At 37.4% G+C, this 19900-nt stretch overlaps 1 protein-coding gene across 1 annotated transcript; it reads right to left on the bottom strand.

The window, feature by feature from the left end:
- Positions 1–12: 12 nt before the first annotated feature.
- Positions 13–16042, bottom strand: LOC144662563 (amyloid-beta precursor protein-like). The gene is made up of 9 exons (XM_078523405.1): positions 15885–16042; positions 12671–12837; positions 12466–12569; positions 11412–11762; positions 10836–10991; positions 9849–10083; positions 4468–4660; positions 3342–3477; positions 13–1956 (listed from the first exon to the last, which is right to left on the bottom strand). Exons 1-9 carry the CDS (start codon positions 15933–15935, stop codon positions 1616–1618), a joined length of 1734 nt encoding a protein of 577 aa, XP_078379531.1. The 5' UTR covers positions 15936–16042; the 3' UTR covers positions 13–1615.
- Between the last annotated feature and the right edge of the window lie 3858 nt (positions 16043–19900).

The following is a 19900-nucleotide window of genomic DNA, read 5'->3' as shown; positions in this document are numbered from 1 at the left end:
GTCCACACAAAATTAAGGTACTAAAAATGGAATATTTAATAGCCAAATCCCGGTGCTTTACATTACAACTTTCAGCGGCCCTAGAAACGCTTGTTTCTTATTACAGCACGTCCCATCATTTTACAAGTATTGTTAAGAGTTCACTCTTGATTATACTCGATGGATCCATTAAAAGCGTTCTGAAAAGTGATTCGTTTATTTACCGATCTGTTTTCCCTGCTTTCTTACTTACATTGCGACTTAGGTCGCAGAATAACGAAGCAGAGAAAACATGGGCTCCGAAAATCCGCAGGACCCGATTTGCGGGAGGGGGGCACTTTTGAGGTACCTAGACTATCACTTCAACGGAACACCTCTCACTGTGAAACCTTAAGAGAATTAAATCTAAGATCATAAAATATCAGTAAAAGATACCATGATGTACTATATGTGACTAAAAGGTAATAAAACTTTCAAAAGCGTTTCTTGATTTTCTAAGTGCCATTTACATCTTTAAGACTTAAAGGGACGAGACTACAAGCTCTGTTGTTGCTGCTGCTACTGCTGCTACTGATAAAGTTGTTGATGTTACAGGTACTGTTGTTACTTGCACATTTACATGACAAATGCGATAGCTAGAATCTCGTTCTATATACGTACGCTGCTCAGTCAACTTTGTCTTAGCCTGCGTAGCAGGCAAGGCACCTCGCTGAAGAAGACAAATCTCGACCGTTCCTTTATTGCTGCCTTCTCAAGGAAGATGCCTCTCTATGGCAGACGGTTGATATTGCCTCATAGGCTCGATTTTCGCCGCTCTCTCGCGTCCGAACCGCGTTCCTAGCGCGGGACAGTTTTCCCTCCACGTGGCGGAATATCGAGCCTAGACTGGGCTTTCACAATAGAAAAAGTTGACTGTTGCATATTTGTACAGCAGCCGCTGATTAGAATCGAAGTTAACTTACAACTGTTTTTTTTTTTTCTAACGACTTTCTGTCCAATAAATACTGTTTAAATACTGTTACATCTACTGTCTTTACACCCCTTACTAAAAGCTATAAAATCTACACCAAGACTAAAATTAACGCGAGAGGGTTTAGTTCACAAAATTGCAAGGATCGACTTCCAATAGTTGACTTCCATGTCTAAAATAGAAAGAAAAGTTTGAGGCGAAATCACATGGCAAAGGAAATGAGGTTAGTAATGTTATTGGTGACATGTACAGGTGTCAATCAACTTGGAAACCAAGGCAACGAGATGAACACGGCTACGCACGTGTCCGCCTCTCACCAATAAAATACTAAAGGTCCAATTTCCGGTTGGAAATCAAATATCCTTTTGCAATAAAAACACGGAATTCTTAGCCTTTTAAAAAGAAACCCCCTCGCGATTTGTAGTTATAGAGAACGATTACGGTTATAAAAAGTTACTTTGCCTTTTTTGTACTAAATACGTTTCACTTGTGCTCTGAAAGACCTTGCCTTATCCACTACCAAAAATGCGTCTTATATAAATACAGTGAATCTCAAACACAGTCAAGATTAAAACCGGTCAATACTGGTCAAACGAGTGTAAAACCAGTTATGAGAACTTCGCAAAATCCTACAAGTAAGCGTGTCTTTAAAGTTAGCCAGCATGTTCAGTAATCGTAAAACTTATAGGTGGGATTTTCGTAGCCATTCTCCTGCATGTTCATCAGGTGGCTCTTCTCCGAGGCGCCCTCGGCGTCCGTGTCGACAAGGACCGTCTTGGTGTTGTTGCTAGAGCGCGGTCGGCGCATTGCCATGGCAACCACAATGATGATCATGATGACTAGGGCGCCGCAGCTGAGACCAATCACGGCGGAGAACGTGGCACGGGAATGGCGGGAATGCGTGTGCCTGTAAACGGCTTCCTCGTTCTCAGACTCGTCTTCATCACTATCATCATCGTCATCGACATCATCATCACCCTTCTTTCTAGCATCAGCAGCAGGTTCAGCTACAGCAAAGAAAGAAAATAATTTGTCTTTAGTTTTATTTTCTCTCTCTTCTTTTTGTCCACTTTTTTAAACTTTATTTAAACACGATAATAATTAAAGCTAAAAGCTTGTGGGGTCGTGAGTTAAAGCTTAACTCTGCTAAGATTAAAATTACAATTAAAATATCTAAAATTACAATTCCTATATTTACAATAAAAATTAAGATTTACAATAAAAAATATAATTATTTGAGTAATTACTAACTAAAACTGTTACTAAGTATCTACCATATCGATATAATTACGATAAACTAACTAAAAACAAATTGTATATAAAATCACTATGTCTGTGGCGGGTTGTTAAGGCTGACAGGGCGTTAAAATTAAAATCTTTAAAATAGTCTCTATTTACAACATGCTCTCTCAGCTCGAAAAAGCTTGAAAAGCTTCTATGTTGTTCGTGATGTGAAACAGTGTTCCAAAGAACAGATCCCTTGTATCTAAGTGAGTCCTTCATAAATTGCGAGTTAAATCGTGGTATAGAAGAAAGTTCTTTTGCTTCGAAGCGAATAGCCGTGACTGGACTTGTCAAGTATCAATTCCATCAGGGGCTCGGGCAGGCTGTCGTTGTTTGCCTTATAAAATAGCCTAAGGATGTCGAGCTTATAATACAGGGAAAATGTAGACCACTGATCATATTTAAGCACATCATTTGACGGCATGTCCTTGGGCAAGTTGAAAATGATTCTGGCCGCCCTACAATGTAGTCTTTCTATGTTACAATGCCAAGTAAAATTCAACGGTTCTTTGTGTTCAGTAAGGTTTCTCCCACTGGAAGAGTGCTTTTGAGAGTAATGAACCCTTGCCTCCCTGAGCATAGCCTACCAATACAGACAGATTTCTGTTAGACTGACTTATCTGCATTTGCAGGCTACCCCAAAAATTCATGGAATGAAGCTTATACCTGAATACCAGCTAATTTCACCAACTCAAAGAGAGTTTATCACAGGCTGAAATTTCATAAGAAAATAAAGACATTGGATAATCTTGAAGGTACTGGTACATGTATAAAGACAGAAGAAATGGCTGGTCTTCTTCATGAACCAACAATGTTTTTTTCTTAGCCGCTTGAGACCTTTTCTCACTGGTTTCTGGCTGTCATGTCAGATCCCAGTATCACTGTCAGGTATTCTTCCAGTACTCCACACTCCTGCTGTGGGCTCCTGTGCCCCTACATGCCTGCGCTCCGGTCTCACCCTGTTAGCTACGGGACAAAATGTAGTACATCCTTCAGCTCTATCTCTATGTTGCTGGCCAGTCATTTTCATTGCAGTTGATAACCATAAAAGCCAGAGCTGCCTGCTGATAGTGACTTGTAGCCCTGACAGCTCTCACTATGAGCTTACCTGGCAGTTTTTCATCTTTATCCTCCTCACTACTAGATGGCACACCAGTATGAACTATATCACCTTCTGGTTGGTTTGGTGGGTCTGTGGGGTCCTTGGCTGCAGAACTTTTCTCCACTGTTGGCGCCTCTGTGGGCTGTTCAAGAGCAAAATAATAACAAATGATTTGAGCTTTTGAAATAACATGACTTGCCATGACCATTTCCACAATTCTCAAAGTTTTTTATGACCTAGATTTGACTATTACTTTCTGAAAAAATTTCCGAACTTATCTTGACTTCAGGTACGTAAACCTGCCTGCTTTTGAAATAACACGACATTCCATGACCTTTTCCATGATTTTCAAAGTTTTTTTTTATGATCTTAATTTGACCATTTCTTGGAAATGTTCAAACATTATCTCAATTTTGGGTAAGCTACATGTAACCTGACTAATTTATTAACTGTATTCTGTATGATCAACATCATTTTCCATAATAAATAATAATAATAATACATAATATTTTAAGAGGAGGCCTCCAATCACCTAGGGTTTTCAGGGGTCCTCTAAAAGTAACCAAACATTAAAATCTAAACCAGCGTACCTAACTAAACAAACAAAAAACCACGAACACTCATCATCTACACTTAGTGTGTCATCTTCTTAATAACAAAATAAAATTTAATCAAAATCAAATATATCAAATATGACTTTCCATGGCCCACGCATAAAATTAATTCCATATTTTTCCAGGTTTACCATGACCCATACCAACCCTGTAATAATGTGACTTGGCAAACCAGCCGTTCGGCACATGTATCACTTACAGCTGTATCTTACCATCAAATAACTAGTAGATAAAATATGAGATCTGTATGGGCGTACGGCCATACAGATCGGACGCAAATATTTTATTCTGCTTGTGAATGACAATAATTGAATGTAGTATTGTTTGCGAATCAGTAGAGATCTGTATCAAAGTTATGAATACTAATTAGCTGAGCGGAGTTTGTATCAAGTTATTCTTTTGTTTGATTTGTATTGGGGTTTACAGTTGTGTACATGTGATCTGTACTGTGCTGGGATTGGTTTGCACCCTCATGAATTATTAATGAATTTTACAAGGTGATAATATTATTTACTCACCAGGGCAGGCGGCTTTGGAATCCAGTCAGGCAAATCAAACTGAAATTGGCGAGCAACCTCTGGCAGTTTGTACAACAGAATCATGGACTCGTTGACAAGCTTATTGATGCCTTTGAAGTGGTTTTGCAGGGCCTCCCTTGCTTCTTCGGCTTTCTCTGGGTGGTGTTTCTGCACATACTCAAAGTAACGCAAGCTGAAATGTGACAAAAAAAGCTGCAAGGTTCAAAACCGATTTTTGATCAAGAATTTTAGGTTACCCAGATTACCAAGCCCTTCAACTGCCACTGTGACAAATCAAAGAATGAAAAGTTATTTGCCTACTCTGCATAAGAATAACTGCCACTTTTCTAATTGATAATGTAATTTGAATACCGTATTTATTCGATTAACCGCCCTGGGCGCTTATTAAATTTTTGGACCTTGAGGGTGGGCGCTTATTCGAGGTGGGCGCTTATTCGAGGCTGGGCGCTTATTACATTTTCACCATTTTTAGCAAGCAGTACGTTTATTTTGCAAGAAAACAATGTGTAATAACTAAACGTGAAGGTGTACGAAAGCTGAATATTAAAAGTTCATTGAAAGTTTCAGTAAAAAAAAACTAAAAAAACTCGGTCTTCGGGATAGTCTCTAAGTAGTACCGTACTTAGTCAATTTTAATCTCAACTTTAACAATAATCAAAATTCCTCTTGTGCCCTCATTTAAGGGGGATAGGGGTGGGCGCTTATTCGAGGCTGGGTGCTTATTAACTTTTCCTACCTACTGGGTGGGCGCTTATTCGAGGTGGGCGCTTATTCGAGGTTGGGCGCTTAATTGAATAAATACGGTAAGTTATAATTAGACCAACTTTCACTAAGGTTGTCTGTCACCCTTTGCATCTCAATAGGCCCTGTGATAAATTTATTGATTCAACAGATTTCATTTACTCACAAAAGAGCATAATATATTGGGGGAGCAGGGATGGCCCAGTGGTGAGAGCGCTTGCCTCCCACCAATGTGACCCGGGTTCGATTCTGGCCCGGTGCCATATGTGGGTCGAGTTTGTTGTTGGTTCTCGTCCTTGCTCCGAGGGTTTTTCTCCAGGTTCTCCAGTTTTCCTCCCTCCACAAAAATCGACACTTCTAAATTTCAATTTAACACTTGGCAAAAACAATTTGCACTGAGCTAAAATCATTGTGCACTAAAAACTGTTACTGTCAAAGGTAAACTTTACCGGCCCTTAGCCAATCAGCGTGGCGTATTTGTAGAGCCTTCCCAGACGGTAAACTTTACCCAAGCCAGTAAAGTTTACCTGTTTGTGCAGCCAGCTGTTACTGAAATAGCGGCCTAGAAGCGGGCATATCAAATGAAACTATTACTATTTTGCCTTAAACCAGTTTTCTAATCGTAAGAAAGGAGTTATGCTACTGAAAACATCAAAATATTAAAGTTTTTCTCAAAAAGTGGCGCGCTTTTCTGCAAGGAATTCATGATAAAACTTTCTATTTTTGGCTGGTCAATTGACACTTGTAAAGATTACGTCTAGGCGACGACAGGACTCTTTTTCCTGTGTTATACATCCACAACTGGAAATAATGCATAACCGTACAAAAGTCGAAAATTTCCAATTTTAACCTAACATTAAAAAATATTTGCTGTCATGCAAGTTATCTCAGTCAGTCTGTCAGTTCTTTGGCTAGACAGCGTTTTAGTTCACAGTCGCTCTGATTTTCCTTTCTGAATTGCCTATTGTTCCAATTGAATCCAAATTGATTTTCAAAGGTTTTTTACTCGAACGCTCTATTGATTTAGAAATTACTACTTTCTCTGCTTGAAAGCAAACAATCGACACGCAATGCCAAACACCGCAATGTTTAAATTTGGACCAAGATGACCCTTTGAAACCATGCTACATTGGTAAAGTTTACCCTGTTTTTAGCGCCAATTTCTCCGGTCACGAAAGCGAATTCGCATCGGTACATAAATACTGCACTTTTGTTTCCTGTTGTTATCAGGAATATTTAATTTGTGTCGCTGCTACAGGTCGAACATTAAATTTAAAAACGATTTGATCAATTACTGATTCAATACGTTCAATCGCAAACAACGCAACTTCGAGATTGGAAACCTGATACTGTATTGTTTACATCGGTAAAGATTACCGTCAATAATTCAGTTTAGCGCCATCAGTTCTTCGCTAAATTTGTTATTTTTTCAAACGTTCTGAAAGCAAGGAAGGAAGGAGGGATTGTCTGTGTTTATATTCAGAAACACTTCGTTACGGACTACCTCAATATTACTAAAGGATGAAAAAAAAGCTTCCAGATCCTGTGATAGAAGAATACTCGCTTTGTATGAATGAATCTTTCATTTTTCCTTAGAAATTTGGCAAGAACGTTGTGGCTTGTATGTCGTTCACTGGATATATTTTTTTCGTTAGTAACGATCTTGTCATTTATAAAAGTAAATATATCTTGAGAGCTGTTGGCAAGAAACTTCTGTTTCCCGCTAAATTTTATTACTCAATCGAGCGTGGCAACAAATATTTTTTGCCAGTTTTGTAATTTGCAAAAAACCGATAACTTACAATAAAATAAAGCTTTGTCGTGTTTATCGAGCGCATAATTTTATTATAACTAACGAAGTATCAAAGTCTGAAGTCTATGAATGGAACTGAACTAACACGATTAATATTTCCTGACTCGTCGGTGACTTTGTTTTCTTTTCGATTTGTTTGATTGTTCATCTATAAAAAAGAAAAAATTATATATTATCGCAAATTCCTGTATTAGTGTGCTTTCACTTTTTTTTATAATTTTTCTTTCTATGGTGTTACTAAGACGTGCTTTACGTCACTTCCAAAAATGATGGAAGCTGAGATGAGAAAGTGAATATATTTAACATCATAATCAGCAATAAAGAAAAGTTTGACAAGCTTGAAAGCAAAGAAAAAAATAGAGAAAAAATCAAAATAATACTTTTCTGATACAGCATACTATAATAAGTCTAAAAAGTCAGACAAGAAATAGGGTGTCGGTTTCCGTTTTGGTAAAGTTTACCAAAATTAGGCAATATATTTTCGCCCACGAATTATTAAGGTCTTTCTAACCAGAGCGAGAGGTCGACTGGAGTGTGGAAACTAACGCGCAAAAATGTGTCGCCTGTTGGTAAACTTAACCAAAACGGAAACCGACACCCTATTTAATTGTCTGACCTAATACAGTCTCAGACATAATCGGAAAATATATTTTCTTCACACACTGTATGCTATACTCCCTGTATATTCAGCTTGTTTTTTCTCTATTTTTTCTACTGCTTTCAGGATTGTCAAACTTTTCTTTATTGCTGATTATGATGTTAAATATATTTACTCTCTGCATCTTAGCTTCCATGCATGTTTATGTCAGTGACCCGTGAGCGCGAAATTGCGAAAATGCTTCGTGTTCAGGTAAACTTTACCATGTCTCAGAAACAACGGCAAAACATGTGTCATAAAAAAACACAGTGAAAGCAGACTAATACAGGAATGTTGACGATAATATGATAATTTTATGTCTTGTTTTAATAGAGTTGAATTCAATTCAATTCGGAAATCAACAGAATCGAAACAGAAACATCAAAGTCACCGATCGAGTCACGGAAAGTATTATTCAATCGTGTTAGTTCAGTTCCATTCATTAGACTTTAGACTTTGATACTTCGTTAGTTATAATAGAATTATGCGCTCGATAAACACGACAAACACAGCGATTGTTATTTTTATTGTAAGTTATCGGTTTTGTTGCAAATTACAAAACTGGCAAAAAATATATGTTGCCACGCTCGATTGAGTAATAACATTTAGCGGGAAACGAGAAGTTTCTTGCCAACAGCTCTCAAGATATATTTACTTTAATAAATGACAAGATCGTTACTAAAGAAAAAAATATAAATATCCAGTGAACGACATACAAGCGACAACGTTCTTGCCAAATTTTCTAAGGAAAAATGACACAAGATTTCATTCATACACGGGGTTAAGTCTCGACGGAAATCTATTATGTCTATCACAGGATCTGGCAAGCGATTTTTTTTTCATCCTTTAGTAATATTGAGGTAGTCCGTAACGAAGTGTTTCTGAATATAAACACAGACAATCCCTCCTTCCTTCCTTGCTTTCAGAACGTTTGAAAAAATAACAAATTTAGCGAAGGACTGATGGCGCTAAACTGAATTACTGACGGTAATCTTTACCGATGTAAACAATACAGTATCAGGTTTCCAATCTCGAAGTTGCGTTGTTTGCGATTGAACGTATTGAATCAGTAATTGATCAAATCGTTTTTAAATTTAATGTTCGACCTGTAGCAGCGATACAAATTAAATATTCCTGATAACAACAGGAAACAAAAGTGCAGTATTTATGTACCGATGCGAATTCGCTTTCGTGACCGGAGAAATTGGCGCTAAAAACAGGGTAAACTTTACCAATGTAGCATGGTTTCAAAGGGTCATCTTGGTCCAAATTTAAACATTGCGGTGTTTGGCATTGCGTGTCGATTGTTTGCTTTCAAGCAGAGAAAGTAGTAATTTCTAAATCAATAGAGCGTTCGAGTAAAAAACCTTTGAAAATCAATTTGGATTCAATTGGAACAATAGGCAATTCAGAAAGGAAAATCAGAGCGACTGTGAACTAAAACGCTGTCTAGCCAAAGAACTGACAGACTGACTGAGATAACTTGCATGACAGCAAATATTTTTTAATGTTAGGTTAAAATTGGAAATTTTCGACTTTTGTACGGTTATGCATTATTTCCAGTTGTGGATGTATAACACAGGAAGAGTCCTGTCGTCGCCTAGATGTAATCTTTACAAGTGTCAATTGACCAGCCAAAAATAGAAAGTTTTATCATGAATTCCTTGCAGAAAAGCGCGCCACTTTTTGAGAAAAACTTTAATATTTTGATGTTTTCAGTAGCATAACTTCTTTCTTACGATTAGAAAACTGGTTTAAAGCAAAATAGTAATAGTTTTATTTGATATACCCGCTTCTAGGCCGCTATTTCAGTAACAGCTGGCTGCACAAACAGGTAAACTTTACTGGCTTGGGTAAAGTTTACCGTCTGGGAAGGCTCTACAAATACGCCACGCTGATTGGCTAAGGGCCGGTAAAGTTTACCTTTGACAGTAACAGTTTTTAGTGCACAATGATTTTAGCTCAGTGCAAATTGTTTTTGCCAAGTGTTATTTGATCGGGAATCCGAGGGCCACAGGTTTGTCAGTCGCAAGACTGTTACGTGCTACCCTCGGAAAAAAAGATGATTTATTTTTTATTTATTTATTTTATGCTGTACCATGATTTACATCACTTAACCATTCAGTCATAGCAGATGTAGAATTTCACTAGCTTCATTCACCAACTTACTTATGCAGACGATCCTGAGTACACGTTTTCACAAAGCGCTGCACAGCTTCCAGAATCTTGTTACCATCCCTGGGCTCCTCCTGAAGGGCAGCCACAAAGTCACGCATTGCTTGGTTCTTCTTGTCATTCAGGTCAATCTGGGTACACTGGTGATGCTCCTCTTTCAGCCGAGCACGTTCCAACTTGGCTTGCTCATCAAAGGAGTTCAGTGACTTCTTGAAGTTCTCAAGTTCTTCTGCAAGTAGACAACAAAAAAATACACTTGAACTTCTGCTTATGGACACAAAGACAACTCCTGTAGGCAGGCACCTCCCATAAGCCCCAAGTCATGGCCCCATTCTCATGCAAACACTTTATTTTTAACCTGCTAGAAGTGGACAACTCTTCTAAATAGACACTTGTTCTGGCCCCAAAGGTGTCCCTTATGGGAGGTTAACTGTACACTACATGTAGCTAATGCAACAATTAGGAGCAAGTACAGTCAACTCTGTCTAAAACGGACACAGTAAGGACCAGCTCCAACTGTCAGTCTTAGAGAGGTGTCCGACTTATACGGAGTTACTGTACATGTAAGTTACAGTAAAATGACTGAAAACGGCAGGGACCAACACTAGGTGTCCGTCTTATGGAGATGTTTGACCATATTATAGAGGTGTCCGTTAAGAGACAGTTGACTGTACACACTGTACAGGTATTAGCAGGACATTGTATTGGCAATGTTAGGAAGTTCATGATTTATTATTTTAGAGACTTGCAAACCACCAAGCTAAGCAAGAAAATGACAGCCTTTTAACATTGTACAGCCTTGAGTCCTGATTACTTGAACCCTCAACGACTCAAACTTCCCGCTAACTGAAACCTTTTTGCTTTCCCTCCAGGTCATTTTCTTACTAATTTTATCCTCGATTACTTGAAGCACCTGATAACTCTAACCTTTATGCAGACTGAAACAACATTACATGTTTAGAGTATGAAAACAAAGCTCACCCTCAATGGAACTATCTGCCTGGTCTTGATCGCCTGCTTTCAGTAACTTGTAGCGCTTCTCTGCCTGCTCCCAGTGTTGAATCAGTGACTGAACTCGTCCATGGTGAGTTTCTTCCAGCTTGTCACGGCGTTCGTGGTACTTCGTCCTGTCACAACCTTATGAAAGAAATTGACAATAATTTTAAGTAAGTACCTGTAACAGGGATCCAAATAAAACACTTTCAAGCACTGATCAAGTCAATAACAATATGAAGTACACATGTGGTTTTAACAACGGTGATATACAGAGTGTAGCACATGCTGTTGTATTGATTGAGCTTGGGTGTATTTGAAAGCAATGCCTCTTAGTCCTGAAACTCAATTTCTGAATGACAAAACACTCCAAACAAACAATTGAAATATAAACTTTCAAAACGTAAATCACATTCCTTAGATAAAATAATTATGGTTAAATTTCTGCCATATACATGTGTTTGTAAATCTGACAAGCTTCATTACAGTTTCAACTATTAAATAAATCTAATATGACTTATAAAACATGTAACAAGTAGTTCTCAGACAAACTCTCAAACATACCAACAGAAGCTCCCTCCACATGCTCTGCAAACTTGCTAATCTCCTTCTTCAAGAGTTCCAAAACACTAGTCGGCTCAGAAGTGCTTGCCTCGGAAATAGGAACCACCTTAACAGCATCAGTGGCCTCCTCACTGGCGTCTTCAGGACAGCAGACAAACTCCACACCAGTGAATTTCCCTACGCTGCACGGAATGAGGACTCCATAGTCCTTCACGATCATGCCCTCGCTTTGGCACTTTTTTGAAGCTCGCTCATGCCACTCGTCGTGACTTAGGCAATCGGAGGTAAAATGCATGTGCTCAAAGCGACATCTTGGAGGCACTAACAAGGCATCGGACTCAAAAGTGCCCACTAGTATGAAGAAAGAAAAAATTATTGCATCGATTTAATTATCACCATTTATCATATATGCATGCACATGTAATATGTAGTTAAGAAAACAAATGTTCTTTCATAACATTCTTAAACGTCAAAGGTAATAAATGTTTGAAGGTGAACACACATCAGTAAACAATGTCAGGTTTGAACTAACAAAATCCAAAAACTCCAGTAACAAAAAGCGACTAGATTGCTTTATACACTTTCCCCAGATGGAATGCTATATGTTCACTTCCTTCTGCATTTTGACACATTACCCTAACAATGATCCCCTGTACTAGTGTGAGAAATGTGTGTTTTGTCAAAATTACGCCTAGAGCTGCAAGATTAGCAGTCCAATGCAGACACGACACACTGTATTTCTTTGCACATTATTTTTTACTCAAGAAAAAGGATCATTTGAAGTTGAAATGCATACATGTATCACCAACATTAATCACAAAGCAAGATACAGTCAACTCTTGCCTTGCAGACACCCCACTATTGCGGACTCTCACTATTACAGACAAAATCCAGATCCCCGGCGAAAGAGTTTTGACTGGAAATGACTCCTGCTATTACGGACTCTCGCTATAACAGACAATTATTAAGGACGCCCCGAGCGTGTCCGCTATAAGAAGAGTTGACTGTAAATGTTAATAATGTTATTATACCCGGTACCTTCCAACAAACTCACCCAGACAGCGATATGGAGTGACCAAACTGTCACCCACTGAAACACGATTGTTGACTTCGACAACGTTTCTGACATCCTGAGAAGGATAGACAGCCTTACAGTACCTAGAAAGAAAGATAATTTTGAAATTAAATCCCAATTTCACAAGTTTGCTATCTTTGATTACCCACACTATTCAAATAATGTTAACTCTGCTGATTCTTACTTCAGGATTTCATTCTTGTCAGTTGTACAAAGCCTGGTTGAGTTCTTATCTGCAACCCAGTCTCCAGTGTTAACGTCAACATGCCTTGTCACTTTATCACAACTGATGGCTACTTGGGGATCATAGTCCAGTTCATCATTGAGGTTCTCCACAAGAGCATTACCAACCTGTAACAAAGCAAAGCCATGAAAAGATCAGAATCTTTTGAATAATATAGTTGCACTCAGGACTTGTGTCACTGGAAGACATATTTTTTGTGGAACAATTGGGGCGCTAAGGAAGGCGTGCATATAAAAAAATTCTCCAAAGAAGGTTTGCACACATGCAAATGCTAAAACAACAATCTCTTGGCCACATCAATATGCGGTTCCGGCATTACATCATCAAGATTCCCGACCAAAGTCCCCATTTGCACAGTCACGGGACACAAATTTCGAATTTCAAATGCCTGTAGAAGTGCAAGCTTAGGATTTATTGACCACGATAATTTTTTCGCAGAAAAGATCAAGGAAACAAGGAAATTTATTTTAGCAAAAATAAAAATTGGGGGTTAGTTGCACTTCAAAGGCAGGAGTTGAGTACATGTACTACCCCACAGTTGCGGCACTGATATAGCTGATAACACTATTTGTAAACACGTAACATTAAAAATTGAATTAATCCCCAATCAAACTTTACCAGCAAATTTCTAATTTGTAGCCTCTAGCTATCAAACTTTACATGTATGCATATGAAAAAGGTTAAACCCTGCTTCAAACTTTTATTTATCAAACTTGCCAATGAAAAATGATTTAGGACTGTGAATTATGCATTACCAAACGTAAAATTTAAGGCTGTTAGTAAAAGGTGAGAATTGCTCAAAGACAGTCAAAATATAAATTAAGGGTTTATATCACTTGTAAAAAGAAGGTGGTTTTACTTTATTGCTCGAGTATTGGACTGGTATGTACAGTATATTTGAGACCAATCACCAAATCCAGCTGCTCAATATTGAGTAATCAATCAAATGATGTGTCAAAACTATCCATGCAACCAGTTCTATTGACAACACAGAAAACTGTGACGGGTTTTCATTTTTTGTAAGTAGTATTTCTACATTGTATTTCTGATTTCAGCTTTATTGAAAAAAGTGACTAGCACATGGCCTAATTAGTTTATAAGCTCTGGAAGAAAGGAGTCTCCAGCTTTGCAGGGTTCTTTTTAGCGAATGGTATTGTACAAACTCCAAACTGTGGAGAAATTTACATTATGGAATCTCATTGCCAAGATCTACACAGGTAGACACAAGACTAGCATGCGAAAGTTGTGACATTAAAACAGTGCTTGCCACTACTGCTGCTCAAAATAATTACATGTACTGTGTCAACTAAACTTTTAAAGTTTCCTACATGTCGCTATGAAAAGAAAGTTTGCAAAAAAACACAAATAATTAAAAGGAATGGAGCCCAAATAAATTATTGATTGAAATCTGGAGCAAAACAGCACCAGGGGATGGAGACGGCATTGCATTATTATTACACACTAAAATTAAATTGCTGTTCAGATTGAAGCAAGGATTTTTTTTTTAAGTTTTTGTCAATGGCTTCACACGTTATATTCGCACCTACGACTTTTAAGAGTTAATTAACTGGGCACAATTTTAAAATTAGGAATGAGCTTTAAATTTTAATAATGAAACACACTGCTGGTGAAGTAGCCTATAAAGTTGAAGTTTGTGTGTAGAACGCACCACAGGAATTGATTCTCTGAATGCATCCAACTGGTCAACAAATTAAACTCATCTCAGATATTCAGAATTGTTTACAACAAAATATTGAAGAAGCTTCATACCTGAACCAAACAATAACGTGAATACACCAATCCATGTTTGTTACACAATACAACCAACACATTAGTTATATGGTTTGGGATTTTCCCAGATTATCAATTTTCAGATGTATAAACTACAGCACTATACTATACAAAAACTGTAAAATTCAATTCTTAAAAGGGAACAAAATAGTATTACATGTAAACACTTTCAATTTACTGTATAGAAAACTCTCACAAATTGCAACTGAAATATGTTATTATTCCTCGATGCCCTAAGTTTTAACAAGCCCCCAAAATTATGTTCTTGAGCTTTATTTTGATGATGCAATGTTGAATACTGTGTACATAAAAATACTGTATTTACATGCACTAATAATATGCCCAACTAATCTAGAAGATGATTTTGAAAAATTATATTTATAAATGTACTGTTTTTTAAACTTATTTTTATATTTTTAGAACTTTTTTTTAAAATTAAAAACGCCTTGTTTAACATCTAACTGCTTGAATAATAATCTATTTCTGTGAGTAGTCTGTACTCTATTTTGTTTTGACTTGTATTTCGCTTTGAATTTTTGCCAACTAAACATAGAGACTGCTGGATTTCATTTTTTTCTAACAGACAATATTACTGATTCGGTAAAAGACTTAAAATGCATGTTTTTCGTGGCGATATTGAAGTCGATCGTTTAAAATGGTATCGAAGTGTAATATGATACAAGGAATACACTTGGACACAATGTTTACACACAAAATTTGCATTGGTTTCAAATTCAAGAGAATACCAGTTTTCGCTTCAAATAAAGATCTTTATAAGATCTTTGCAGTTGCATGTCGTTGAACACAGAATAGCCGTGTCGGTGTGATAAAAGCAAGATAAATTGTGCTTAATATTAACAGTATTCCACAAATTTCGACACTCGAAGAGGCAATGAAAACTTTGCGAGTTCTAACCCGATTTTAAATCCTCTTTTCTCTTACAAGAATGCGAAAACGTAATACCGCTTTGAATGTACACCATTTACTCGTTAAATGAAGTTGCTTTGAGGAACAGAAGGCGCTTTGAGAAGCGAAGAAAACGCTTGCGTTCACACTTCCCTTTTGCCTCGGGCAGCAACGGGCCGAAAGAGAACCGACAACATTATAGACTTACAATATAACCTAAATTAAACCCCAAAACGAGCTCGATTATAGGAATAACAATTCTACGACTTTAAAATCAACTTTTTCAATAGAATTGCCCGTTTATTTAGCGAGCGGCGATGGCCAAAGCTTGATTTCTTGACGATAATCAAGTAAACTTCGTCGCCCATTACAACTACATACACTAAACTGCGTTAGCTTTGTGAGTTCTTCACCGCTCCGCAGTCGAGTGATCGAAATGTCAACCCAAAATACTCACCGAAAGGAAGGTCATACACACAAAAATCGTTTCCAAACAACTCCACTTCATTCCTGGGTCGTAATATACTTCAAAACTTCAGTCAAAACTCGAAAACAAAACTCAAAATGGCTGATAATCGTTTCCGAACCACAGAACATGCACGGACTGCGAAATGGATGGGGTCACGTGATATGGAAATAAGGTGATATTTGCATGACAAAAGTTTGCGGTGATCTGATTGGTTGATGGTAAAGATATTTGGCGTTATTGGCGTTTTTACGGCAGATTCTTTGTGGCAGCCCAAAGAAACCGCCAGAAAATTGCCTGCTAAATGCAAATTTATTCATATATTCAGAGCCATGCTTCCAATTTGGCAATGTCGTCACAGGTGTCTATATGAATTGCTTCATCTCGAACAAATATTGTGCGTGTTCAGGAAGTCGAATTTTTGGACGCACTGCACTTCCTGTGCGGGCAGAAGATAAAACACCAAATTGCTAGGAAAAGGTCATCGACAATCGACTCAATCTTCGCGCCAAAATCATTCTTGCTAAATTCAAACCGTCTTTCGTGTCTTTCGTGCCAAATCTAGTCCATCCCGGCTGACTCGGCTCATGTTATACCGGGCTGGAAGTCATCTCGGCAAACCGAGCCAAGCGAATTCTCACAAGAACTGATGTTCCTTGGCGCCGAAAAGAAATTAAATATTTTGAAGGTTAGAAATCCGGAAATACCAGTGACTATATATGTTGCTCAAAGCTGTGCTCTTAGAATAATTTCAGGGTGCCCAAAGGCTCTTATGCAAGAAATCATGCGTACCCAGCTCTCAGAAGCTTTCATGAAAGCAAAGTTTTACAGATCCGTTTACAAGTCGCCCAGACAAAAGTAAGTCACCTGTGACACCCAGGCTCTGCTAGAGCATGGAATAAAAGAAGGAACTTTAAAAAAATAAAGTGCAAGGCTAATCAAAGAGCTGAAAATTAAATGTAAAGCAGATTTCTTTAAGACTCGCATAGACAAAATCAACTTTTATCAGGGGCAGTTCTGGCAAAGAGCGTAAAGTGAGAGTGGAAACAAACGAGTGCACTATTTTAAAAGCGTAAAGATAAACTAATGCTAATACATAGTGGGTTGATTAAACTCATGCATGTCCAATACACCCACATCGACTCGAGTCATCTATTAGTCCAGTCCCTAAACTCTCCCTACCGGACCCCCGCCCTACATAGCGGTTCAATATCTATGACATAGCGCGCGGAGAGTTCAGGGACCTGACTACCTAATTACATGAAATTTTGCCGATACTTTACGTCAGCAAACTAAGCGATTTTTTAAAAAAATCGCTAATTAAATTAAAAAAGTCGCTCAATACGGATTTTCGTGAAATTTTAATTTGGAAAATTAAGTGACTTATGTTCCAAAATTTACGTTACAGGTTGCAAAAATTGGGCACACGTGAAATACTCTTTTTTTAAAATTGGCAATGCAACGTTTGTAGCGCTACAAGTTGGAAAAAAACATTGTCTCACGTAACTTATGTATGGATTTTAAGCGAAAAAAGCAAATTTCAAAAGTTATATGAGTGGTCAAGTCTAAAAGTTGAGATAGAGAGATAGCCAATTCTAGATTCGTTCTCTGGGATCAACTTAACTGTCTGTAATTTGAAGGTGTTCCTAATCCGGAAGTGCCTAATCCGGAAGTGCCTAAAAGTTCGTATGGTTTTTACCAAAACACACCATAATGATCAAATATGACCAAATTTTAAATTTTTACCCGTCACTTAATCACAAAGGATACCATAGCAACCATTGGCATTTTCTTTTGTTTTCAAACAAGCTTGATTTTCTCGAAATCTAGATTGACTCTTGGTATTAATTTTTTGATATGTTCAAGTATAGTAGATTGACTACCTGTACACAAAATTTTAGGAAAATCTGTAAGAGCGTTTTTGAGTAAATCAAGAATGAAGTTTTTGTTATTTCTTATAATTCCCTACAATTGGCAGTCGATATATTTTAACAAATTAAAGCAAAAACTCTTTCGCCTTTTGTTAATGGTTTTAGATGGTGTAGGTATTTATATTTCAGTAAGAGTAACTGCGCTCAAATAATACAAAACAATTTAAAAGCGCCTATTTTATATTAAAACAAGAAAAGAAAACGTCAATCGTTGCTATGGTAACCCTTGTGGCTAAGTGATGAATAAAAAATTAAAATTTGGTCATATTTGATCATTATGGTGTATTTTGGCAAAAATCGAGCATTGGCTTCCTAGATAATTTTAATTTTCAAAACAACCACCCGTCGGCTAAAGAAACTACATCGAGCCTCCTTAAAATTACATTGGAAAGGATATATATATATATATGTAGGGTTTGCGGTATTTTGCGTAATACTAGAAATACGTAAAATATTTTGTTATTCTAAATAAACTGACAGTGTAAAAATTAAAGATAAAATAAAATAACAAAACGTTTATAAACTAGTACAAGTTAATAAACTTATATGTTTCTTTGTTGACCATCGGGATCAAATGTTCAATCTGCATTTTAAAATTAAAAAAAAAGCTTCCCTGACTGATTTCGAGTTTAACTATTTAATCGAACAAGACTCTAGTGCAGTGATTTCTTCAACGAATTAGCGTTAAACGTCACGTGACCTAGGTACACAAACTTAATGTACTAGGTAACGAAATGTCCTTCATATCACTGTCCTTACTTATTGAGTCTCTGTTGGAAAAGATTTTATTGATGGGGATTAATAGATTATTTTCGTATTCTCGGTATTGGACTGGAAATAGCTTGCAATGGAGGCTAATGCGGGGAATGTCATTAAAAGGAGCTTCACGTAATTCGTATTTGAAAAGATTACCTGCACATTCTCGTCCCCAGAGGCCGCGATCCTTCTGGTCAGCACCCGGGATCGAGACCTCTGGCCGGCTCCAATTTCAAGTCCGCGAATCGCGGACTTCCGGTCCTTCTGCGCAAGCTCAGACAGTTTTCAAAATGGCGGACCAAAAAGAAAATAATTATGGAGCTTTGAAGGTCTTTGAAACAGTTAGCGGTCAAGAGCAAAGATGTGTTAGCGATGGCAAATCATTGATTTATCAACTACTGAATTTATGGAAGATCGTCCGCGAGAAAGTCTACAGTGGCAGTTATTTTACCGTTAAATGTACCGATTTGCGATCACAAAATTATCAGCACTTTACGTCTGCACAAGAGATGATGGCAGATGATGCATAATCGATGTTTTGTTGACTGACTACCATAAGAAAAAAAACGCTTTTAAGCACAAGGTACGAGGGATTGTTGTGGATGAAGTTTATCTCGCAATCGATTGGTAAGCATGCAGTTTTTATGTAGCAATTTTATTGTTTATGAAATCTGTAAGCTTACTTTAGCTAGGTTTTTCTCCAGTCGATTGAGAGTGAACCACAGAAAGTTAAACGGCTAAATAAAATGCAGAAAATGTTATTGTATGCGTCTTTTGTCTTTCTAATCCATTCCAGCATAATTATGTCAAGGATTCAGCTGATAAATGTGTGATTCCAGGAAAAAACATTTCTGCAAGGAATTATATAAATTTAATAGGAAGCTAGAGTGAATATTCCATGGATATTTTTCCCAAGCTAGATTTTACTTGGACTACTTGGAGAACTGGGAAGCCCCTCTTTCAGGAATATGTAGCCTGGCCCATATATAACTTCCAACTTCCAAGTTTGAAGTTGTGAGATATTTAGGAAGTTTAATTCAAAGTGGCAAATTCATGCAAATTGTTGGGCATGGTTATTATTAAATGGCATTGACTCGGCAACCAAACTTGAAAAAAAAATGCAGTAGGTTTGATTATTAAATTCAGTCCCACCAATAATATGTTATGTGCCAGGTATAAATATGTTTTGAACTCCTATTTTGTTACACATAATGTGCATGCTGGCAATTTTAGTCTACACACAGAGATCATTTATTTTCCCCAGTATACTAGCTATATGTACATCCCATCATCCAAGAAAGTGATCAATTTGGGGCTCAC

The sequence above is a fragment of the Oculina patagonica genome, chromosome 8 (assembly GCF_052425735.1).
Source record: "Oculina patagonica isolate OP01 chromosome 8, crgOcupat, whole genome shotgun sequence".
NCBI lineage: Eukaryota > Metazoa > Cnidaria > Anthozoa > Scleractinia > Oculinidae > Oculina > Oculina patagonica.
Note: the sequence above shows the minus strand (reverse complement) of the source record. Positions and strands in the feature narration are given on the sequence as shown.